Source organism: Zea mays, chromosome 4 (assembly GCF_902167145.1).
Source record: "Zea mays cultivar B73 chromosome 4, Zm-B73-REFERENCE-NAM-5.0, whole genome shotgun sequence".
Classification (NCBI taxonomy): domain Eukaryota; kingdom Viridiplantae; phylum Streptophyta; class Magnoliopsida; order Poales; family Poaceae; genus Zea; species Zea mays.
Window position 1 is genome coordinate 18,122,810 of NC_050099.1, and position 10,648 is coordinate 18,133,457.

Here is a 10,648-nt window from a genome sequence, read left to right on the forward strand (position 1 = left end):
CTAGAACCTGTACTAAAGATAAACCTTTAGTACAAGTTTTTTGGCAAAAACCGATACTAAAGAGAGACCTTTAGTACCGGTTCTAGCCAAGAACTGGTACGAAAGTGATTTTTTATTTTCCCATGTAAAAATTGATATTGATAGATAGTAAATTAAATAATATATGCACGTACAAATGTACAAGCTCTTTCTAGTGGGTCATATGTCTAAATGTACATGCAATTCATTTTTTGTCTTCATAAAAAGTTGAGACACTTTATTAAATCCAAATAGTGTATTACTTATTTTTAGTACAAATAGACAGGAAAGTTTTTGACGTCATAGTCCTTTCTTTGACCCTACTTTTATCCCTTCTCTTTCAACTTCGTCCTTCTTCCACCCCATTTACTTTTTAAGAAAAAAATAGATTCCTATGTGCCATCCTAGTTCTTCTCTATTATTTCACCAAGATAAATGTTGACATGATTCCTATGAAAAACATATGAACCGAAAAAATAAACTTTAAAATAAATAATGTAAGTATTATGGACACCAAAACAAAATGGGAAAATATGGACTAACATCATTTTTTGAGTGTGTACAAATAAAACTCTATATCGAAGATGCATAAGAATAATGCATAAAACTCATCGGGAGACGAGGCATCACTGCTGCATGCTATGTCTAACTTAGTGGTGGTGGTCACGTATGAGAAAGGCCATATTTATAGAGGGAAACTTTAGTACCAATTCTAACTAAGAACTGGTACTAAAGACATTTGAGCGGAAAGTGAAAGTTTTGGGCTAGCATCGAAATATCTTTAGTACCGGTTCTAGCAAAAAAAAACGGTAGCAAACCTTTCACTCTTACTACCGATTTTTATAAGAACATGTACTAAAGTAATTTGGGTGGGAACCCAAAACTTCTATCAAGAATGGAAAATAGCCTTTAGTACCAATTCTTTGCTGGAACTAGTACTAAAGGGATCTCTGTTTTTTGTAACAACTTATGGATCTTGGGTACCGGTTGATGTTTTCAATCGGTACTAAGGGCGTGTTTGGCATAGCTCTGCTCTACTTCATAGCAGCTCTACTCTATAATTTTAGGTGGAGCAACTCTGCTCTAGAGTTTAGATTACTTCTCATAACCAGTGGAAGTGGCGGGTAAATAACTGTAAACTTCATATCTAAATTGCTTTTTTAGAGATTTTGGAGTAGCAAAAGAGGTACTCTAAAGATTTGTATTGTAGCCCTGAAAACACCATATAGTTTGTAACTCTGGGTTTGGGTGTTTGGCAGGCTCTCGCCAACTCCTCTTTAGAGTTTTGCTCTCGAGCTATGTCTATATGTTGTAAAGAGTTCAAATTTAGTGTTTAATCAACAAATGTTGATGAACAAAAGCCTCATTCTCTAGTAATATATATGAGCAATTCTCGTCTATGCATGAATCATATACAAAAAAAAATATGTGTCTAGGTACACAAACCAACATGATGAAACTACCTACTAGTAACCTAGCTAGAACGGGCACACATGTGGCTCTCTTGCACATCATATTTCCATCTTTTTACAGAATCTTGTTTGGAATCATTGCTCCTCCCTTCCCCATCTCATTCACCCCATGGATCTATAAATCTTGGTCATTCCACCCATCAACCACTGTATAGACCTGCACCATCATCTAAATTCTACCGGCATACTTATTCTCCCACCATAAACCCCTCCTCAACCCTCACTCTCTCGCTCCCTGTGCGCGCGGCACACACCACTCTTCTCCTTGTTAGCAGAGGGCTAGCTAGCTCATCCCCCACAGTCCTTATGCTGAATCTAGCACCATTTGAGACGCCGCCTCTTGGAAGGCAGGAGAGACCAACTAATACCATCGTCACCGCAACAGCGGCCATCGCCAGGGGAAACGAAGAAAGCTCCAGCAACACTTGCCTCCAGCACGGACATCTGGACCTCAGCCTTGGCATCTCCTTGTCTCATGGCGGCGGCGGCGGCGGCGGCAGCTGCGACGCGTCCAGCTGTGGCGGAAACAAGCAGGATAGCTATGGCGGTGGGCAGGGCAGCCGTGACGACAAGGACAACAACGTCCGTCGCATGACCAGCTGCATCGGCGGCACCGCCACTGCCAACGTGATTACCGCAGGGCACAGCAGCCTTGCTGGTGATTTGACAGCAGCACCAGGAGGAGGAGGTGGTGGCGGCTGGGCAGCGGCGTTCATGCCGAGCCCGACCGGGTTCATGCATCCATGGAGCCTCGCCGCACGGCAGCAGAAGGCTGCTGCCGAGCAAGACCGGACGCCTCCTGCCACTTACCTGTCAAGGTGAGGTCAAATGTTATACGCTGAAACAGTGAAGCGTTTCTCTGCATATGGCTATAATACGTGCATGCACCGTCAGTAATTTCTACACGGTAACAAATTGAATTAAAGCAACGCATAAGTTTATATATGATCTATGTTTGAGCTTGAACTTACTTCATATAATCGGATAAGTTTGCTGATTATCTAGGCCATAATGATATGAGACCTCCTTTTAATTTGTTTCTGAAGGAAAGCCGGCAAAATGCGTACGTGATAATGGATTTGATTTTGGAACTGCATCTATATATATATATATATAGTTGGAACTGCATGCATGCAGTGTCTTATCATTTTTATCACGCTTCATACATGGGTCATATATAGGGGGTGTTTGGTTTTTAGAGACTAATTTTTAGTCCCTACATTTTATTCCATTTTAGTTCCAAAATTGTCAGTTTCTATATTTGATAATTTATAAACTAAAATGAAATAAAATGAAAGGACTAAACATTAGTCCCTATAAACCAAACACCCTCATAGATATGCATATACTACATGGGGATACGCCCATAGCCTATAGATTTGCAATCATGACGCATAGAATGTATGCGGTGTAGTGGAAAAAAGGAGGGATCAAAGCGATCTACGTACAAATGATTGCAATCATTAACATTTTGAACAACTCATCGATGGTTTAGTATATTCTGCAAGCTAGTCTCGTCGTCGTGTGCTTATTAGAACTGCATTTTTAAATGATATATATATTGCAAATGGAGTCCTATCCAACAGAGCTCAAGATCGACAACTATACATGTAAAGTTTCTCAATGTACGTACATATAGCTGATGCAGGTTCTGAATTTCACCAAGTGTGTATATAAAGAAAACGGTTTATGATACATATGGCGGCCGGTGGGTATGAGATCCATTGTGAAATATATTTTCAGAGATTACATATTTGACTTGACGCAGTAGATGATAATACCCTTTCATATATAAACTTAGGGGTGTTTGGTTTCTAGGGACTAATGTTTAGTCCCTTCATTTTGTTCCATTTTAGTATATAAATTGACAAATATAGAAACTAAAATAGAGTTTTAGTTTCTATATTTGATAATTTTGTAACTAAAGTGGAATAAAATGTAGGGACTAAAAATTAGTCCCTAGAAACCAAACACCCCCTTAGGCGAACTTAGAACAAACTCAGAAATCATCAAGTTTTGGGGTACATAGAGAATTGAGTTTTGTCAAGTCAAACTAGCTATATATATATATATATATAGGGTAGGTATAACGGGAGCCCCGGGCTTCCAATAGTTAAAGGAAGCCCAGGCCGACCACTCCTTCAAACTGGTTCAATCAGCGCGCCCAAACAGGCTGTCGGGTGCGCCACCTGTCCCACGTCTGTTAGCGCAAAAAAAGGAATGCATGCATGAGTCAAACACGATCCAATGCATGCGCATAAATTTAGGAAAGATATGTGCGGCAGTTTCTGTTTTTAAAATCCTTTATTTCCTCCATAAATTTAGGATCGCTGCAACAGCCATGCAGCTAGACGCGTAAGAACCATTTTATGATATATACTGAGACTAAATATGCTACACTGTGTTAATAATTATGCAATTCGATATACTGCGTAAAAATCTGTTACCAGCTGCATGCACACGAATTTATGATAAAAATAATGTGCAATGAAAGGAAATGAATTACACGCATAGAAACAAAAAATCGTATTTAATGTTTTATTTCCTTCATAAATATAAGATCCCTCCAACAGCCATGCAGCTAAAACACATTAAATCTAGTTTATGATATATACTGATACAAATTATACTACATGGTGTAGGTATTTATGCAATTCGTTACACTGCGTAAAAAATCTGGCATGTTGTTCACTGGTGGACGCACCTTCGGGTTGGAGCGTAATAACCTTAAGTTTTGAGCATAAAATCCCTCAATTATAAGCGTATATACCGAGCCAATGTGAGAGGTTGATAGCTCTAGTAGGTTGTTATTACGATCCTATTTTTATGGCAGATCCAAAAACATGGCAGTCGCATGCATGCGGTTATACAGATCCTAAAATTATGGCAAAATGCATGCATGAGTAAATCACGTTCCCTTGCATGCGCGTAAATTTAGGAAAGATATGTGTGGCGGTTTCTATTTTAAATGCTTTATTACCTCCATAAATTTAGGATTGCTGAAACAGACATGCAACTAAAACTCGTAATGACCATTTTATGCTATATACTGATACTAAATATGCTACACTGTGTAGATAATTATGCAATTCGGTATACTGCGTAAAAATCTGCTACAGGCTGCATGCACACGAATTTATGATGGAAAGAATATGCAATGAAATGAAATGAATTGCATGCATAAAAACAAAAAATCACATTTAATGTTTTATTTCCTTCATAAATATAGGATCCCTCCAACAGCCATGCAACTAAACGCATTAGAACTAGTTTATGATGTATACTGAAACAAATTATACTACACGGTGTAGGTATTTATGCAATTCCTTACGCTGCGTAAAAAATCTGGCATGTTGTTCACTGGTGGACGCATCTCCGGGTGGAGCGTAAAAACCTTAAGTTTTGAGCATAAAATCCCTCAATTATAAGCGTAAATACCGAGTCAATTAGAGGTTGATAGCTTTAGTAGGTTGTTATTACGATCCTATTTTTATGACAGATCCGAAAAACATGGCAGCCGCATGCATGCGGTTTCTATTTTTATACAGATCCAAAAATTATGGCAAAATTGTGGGAGTTTCCATTGCATGCGCGCAAATTAAGAACAACATAAATCAAGGAATTGTCTTTCAAATGTGCATGCAGTAAACTGATATACGAACTTGTGTTAAAGCATAAAAACATACAATTTTTAGCGTAAATAATACATGTGGTAGGCATAAAACACAATAAACGAAAAGAAAAATGCGCCGGATCAGAGGATGTCACGCGCGATCATCGCTGCGCGCATCTCGCCCCTTCCGTGACATCGCTCGCTCGAACATCGCGCCTCATGCGTCGCCGTCGCTACTCGCACGTCGACGGGCGTCGCTTGCTCGCCGGCCTTGGAAGTGCCGCCTCCTCGGGGCTTCGGGGACGCCGCCGCTTGCCTGCACAAGGGCCTCGCTGCGGATCGAGGAACCTCCGCCACCGCGCGTCGAGGTAATGGAGTTGCGGCCACCGGCCTGGGAATCGCCGCCACCGCACAAGGGCGCCGCCGCCGCTCGCCCTCTGGATCGAGGGCCGCCACCGCCGGCCTGGAAACCGCCGCCACCGCATAAGGGCGCTGCCGCCGCCGCTCGCCCTCTGGATCGGGGCCCGCCACCGTCGGCCTGGCAACCGTCACTAATGAATCGAGATGGGGCGTAAAAACTGATCCCTAGCACTACGGATTTTCTTTTATAGACGTCTGGACCTGGTCCGGCTCGACTGGATTGCACTGTCTGGCCTGGGCTTCCAATAACTAAAGGAAGCCCAGGGCTGCTAATATACAATCTATATTATATATATATATATATATATATATATATATATATATATATATATATATATATATATATATATATATATATATATATATATATATATACAAGGTTGCCAAGTTTATATAGCGACCGCGCTATCAACCTCTAGAAATTTGACGTTGTAAATATTATTGCTTTTTTTTTCTAGAAATTTTGGCCAAGCTTATGGTACTTTAACTTAGGACAAATTAACTCAAATATCTTATAATTTATGGCTCGCTAAAACAACGAGCTCGAGCCGGCTTATTAATGATATGGTGCTTCACTATGATATTGTTATGTTATTGATTTATTTTTTTACGTTTCATGAATCCAATGCTAGATATAGTTTGCAAATAGAAAAGAGCATGCGCATCGATAATATAATTCCATTTACATAGCATTGCATTGTTTTTCCCATACATAAATGACGATGATCCACCATGAACGTACGTACGTTCGTAAAGGCCGGCGGCAGTCGTCCGCGGTCCAATAAGCTAGTAAGCTATGCTATATAGGCAGAATGGCATCTGTCGGTGAACAGCTAGCTAGCGCAGAGAATGAAGGATGGCGCTCTGCTCTTGTGCTTTTGGGACCGTTATGGAGCATGCAGAGGAGTAGTAGAGGACGGCCATGGCGACTGGGAGAAGAAGAGACGACGACGACGATAGAGACGAAAGGAGAGAGCAGTACGTACGTTCGTACGTACTCCTACATCTCGGACGGAGATGAGATCATTCTATGGGTTGGGGCCTGAGGGAGGGGAGAAGAGGGCCGGCGGGGCCCGGTACGGTTGCAGCCGTGCAGGGAGCAATGATGATGAGCGCAAGCAGGCATGGCATGGCCTGGCCCGGTACGGTTGCTGCAGTGCAGTCTTTTCCATAAAATCCACTTTCTGGGTCCCCGTCCCGTCCCGTCACGTCCAGCCCCTTTCCCTTTGGTTTGCCTCCCCATCCATCCATCCATCGCATGTGTGTTAACTAAAAGTAGCAGCTCTCTCATCAATAATTCAAACATACGTACAGTACAGCTGTGTGTCAGTGTGTGCTTTGTGGTCATGCATGTGATGGCCTCATGATGTGCTTCCTTCTTCCTTTCTTATCCTACATTCCTACTGCTACCAGCGGACCGGAGCGTCTAATAATCCTTTCATTAGTAAAATTTCCTTCAGCAGTACTTCATGAAGCAAAAAAAAAAAACTTAATAGCAATAACATATTCATGCATTGTGTTCAGCAGTGATGACCGCGTGGTCACTTCGCCGTCGGCCGTCGGCTGGCCGCCGGTGCACACCTCGCGGCGCAACATCGTCAGCGCCATGCACGTAATAACCAACAAGCAGACCGCTGGCGCCTCCAGCGCCGTCGCCGGAAACGGCGGCACACCACCCGGAAGCACGACGACAGCCACGCACACCGGCGGCGGCGAGACGAACGGGGCGGCGGCGGCGGCGCTGGCGGCACGGCCAGCGCTGGCGGCCAGCAGCATGTTCGCCAAGGTGCACATGGAGGGCTACGCGATCGGCAGGAAGGTCAACCTCAGGGCCCAGGACGGCTACGACTCCCTCTCAAGGACGCTCACCAATATGGCAACCAACTTCTTCTGCCGTAAGTCCGCCCCCCACTCCCACCTTGCAAAATTACGATTTTTTCTGCGTTTTGTTTGTTTGTTTGTTTGTTTGTTTTATGAAAAAAATGCAGTTTTTCAAACTGAGCGGCCCAACTTGAGCTAATGAAACGGTTATTCCTTTGGTAACCATATATCATTTTTTTTATAAGGCAGGCCGCAGGCTAAGGATATCCCTCAAACTGAGCGGCCCAACTTGAGCTAATAATACTCGCCAAATCATCCGGCCCAGCGCACAAACCGAGTGGCCCAGTTCGGTTAAGACTAGCCCAACCAGCCCATATGCCCCAGCAGATTAAGGACATGCATCTTGCATTGGCGCAATACTAGCCCAATAATCTGCACGTTAGCCTGTGCATTCTATTCAACCCTACCTTACAGGCCCAACCATAATGATTTACAGATTGTACATTGTTGGGAAATTAAACACTATTAGGGTGTTTAGTTTGATGAATGAGCTAGTCTATTATATTCTCACTCCTTACTATTTTTGTTATTTTTGTTTGGTTGTGGAATAGGATGAGTTGATCCATCATTATCTCATTCCTCATAGTTAGTTAGTACTAATATGAGGAAAAGAGTTATCCCACCAAATTTAACGAATGAATCCACGATGCGGTACCTCAATTTGGATGGAGCGATTTCTCATACCAAACACCCCGTATGTTTCTTCATAAACCAAATTCAGTGTCTAATTTGGTGACACACCTACTTGTCACTAGGATTGTCGTTCGTTCTATCAATAGTCAATGGTAGTGATTCGACAAAAAAAAAAACAAATTGTTAAAGGTACTGGGTTTGCAAGAAAAAAAACAAATGTTAGATATGGTTGCTTTGACTTCTCGTACCTAGACTAGATTTCTCTTGGTCGTCGTGGGTATTTATTGCTTTCAAAGTTGGATTCCAATTTCTCTACCAATATTGGTGGTGGTGTGTCGTGTATTGATCGTTTTTTACAATACAAAACAAAACAAAACAACAAATGGATTTGGTTCCTATAAATGCAGCCGCAGACTGTTCAGGCGCGGCAGAAAAAGACGCTCCAAAGAGTGACAAGTTCATATTCCTGTACGAAGACTTCGAGGGCGACCGAATGTTGGTTGGTGACGTCCCATGGGAGTAAGTGCCATCCATAATATACGATCGTCGCTTGCCATCTGCCCAACTACATATTTTATAGTTACTATCACATGTCATGGTTCAATATAATATAGTAATATTGTTGTTGTTGTTAATGCTGTTGTGCATATATAGATGCCCTGGAATATATATATTGGATTCTTGGCCTGCATGCATTAATGTTGCTGCTGCAAGATGACAAACTGACCATATATGTTGTAAACTTGTAGATCCACAATGTGCCGAGTCCACTAAAATTTTGGACTACTGGAAAATATATTGTACAGTATTACTTTGCACGTGTCAAATAATATTAAACAGTATACTATTTTCTATGTGCTGCATATATAGAATAGAACATGTAATATATATATGTCTTGTACCAAAGTGTGGGAAAATAGTATAATGCCGTTTGCTGTGCATATTTTCTGCGCAGATTGTTCCTTGCGTCTGCTAAAGGATTGTACATCGTCCGAAAACCCAGCATCAGGCGACAAAGGTAACCGCAAGATCATGCTGCTAGCTAGCTTTGTTACACGTTTTCTAATATTGACTATACCATTCTTTTCTCTCTCTCTTTTTTTATTTTACATTTACAATAAGAGAGAGAGAGTCACTACCATATTCTTGAATAACCGTCGCTAGCTTATAATATACACACACATTGATATGGTTGTTACATTACACAATTTGTTTTCAGGTCGGGGTGAAGGTGACAGAAACTATAAAGCCGAAGAACCAACGACCAACGGCTGATGATGCAGGCACTCTCTTCAAGCAAGTGTGGTCGCAAGGACAGGAGCATATAAATATATATGCACTACATGCTAGGACATCTTCTTGGTTTTGGCATATATATAGCTCCGAATTACATTTCTTCTGCTGGTACTATATATTTAATAGTAAGGTAGTTAGTAGAGCTATGTGAGTTATGTTGTACTGTTGGTGTTTCCTGATATCAATGTGCATATAGTTTTGATCGCTTTGTAATGGGGGGAAAAATCTACAAAAGGCCGGAAGAAACATGCTCACATTGGTCTCAACAAGTCAACGGTGATAAATAAGGCAGATATATTATGACTTGTTAACCACATCGCTTTTATCATGTTTCTCCCCCCTTTTTTATCTATCATCTTTCATATGCCAACTTGATATTATGTGGCACCAAACCCTTAAAACTAAACCGAAATCCCAGTTGGTTTTTGATCCTAGACTTACGATTCAATTTTCATTACCAATTGTTTTTTTATCGAGCGTAACACTCGGAAAAGACTTTGCCGAGTGCAAAAAGCCATTTGCCGAGTGTCTGGGATACTCGGCAAAGAAGGCGAGTCCGGTAGTGATACACATATTCAAGATAACAAAGAAACAGTTAGTTAAAAAATATCTAACAAATACCTATAATTAAATGTTAGTGTTTACCGCTACCTTCCCTCAGGACAGCTACAATTGTTAGTGTTGGAGCCAGGCGTTGCCCTGGCTTGACCACGGTCAGAGGCGACAAATGGAGAAGGCTGCGACGAGCATGAACGAAAGGACAAGACACACCCACGCTAGAGAGAGGATTGGCGCTGCACTAATGTCGCATCCTTTTTCGATTTATCATTGACGCATATATAGTACACAATGCATGGATACATGCTCGGCCTTGCACCCGAGCCCCACGTCATTGCCACACACCATGCGTGACGCCATTTTCAAGTGGCGTGCGCTCCCCTACATGGCGCTCAAGAAATGGAAATAATCGGGAAACGTTGTGGACCAAGCATGCCTCTAGCCACGTGTCTCCCCTAACCTAACCTAACCGCATGCATGTTCTTGAACAAAAAATTGCATGCGTGCTACAATTTATTTCAACAAACACCCCCTAAAGCTGTTGCACCTTGACGACGCCCAAAGCTCTCCTCGGTTCCAGGAACCTCACCCTCCCTAGTGCCTTTGTGAAGATGTCAGCGAGCTGCCTTGCAGTTCGATCCAACATGATCCACCTCCACCTCCCCTTCCTCGATGCACTCACAAATTAAGTGGTACTTCATGTCAATATGCTTGCTACTTTTGTGGTGTACTTCCCATCCACCTTGTGCCACCAAAG

At 42.1% G+C, this 10,648-nt stretch overlaps 1 protein-coding gene across 2 annotated transcripts; it reads left to right on the forward strand.

Annotated features, from left to right (window-relative positions):
* The first annotated feature begins 1,478 nt into the window (after positions 1-1,478).
* On the forward strand, positions 1,479-9,647 carry LOC100273821 (uncharacterized). 2 transcript variants are annotated; one of them, XM_008678626.4, is made up of 5 exons: positions 1,479-2,308; positions 7,051-7,418; positions 8,445-8,556; positions 8,993-9,055; positions 9,257-9,647. In XM_008678626.4, exons 1-5 carry the CDS (start codon positions 1,512-1,514, stop codon positions 9,264-9,266), a joined length of 1,350 nt encoding a protein of 449 aa, XP_008676848.1. In that variant the 5' UTR covers positions 1,479-1,511; the 3' UTR covers positions 9,267-9,647. The 2 variants fall into 2 exon arrangements, with proteins under 2 accessions (XP_008676848.1, NP_001159106.2); NM_001165634.2 differs by having other exon boundaries at positions 1,733-2,308; positions 7,048-7,418; positions 9,257-9,642.
* Positions 9,648-10,648: the final 1,001 nt, after the last annotated feature.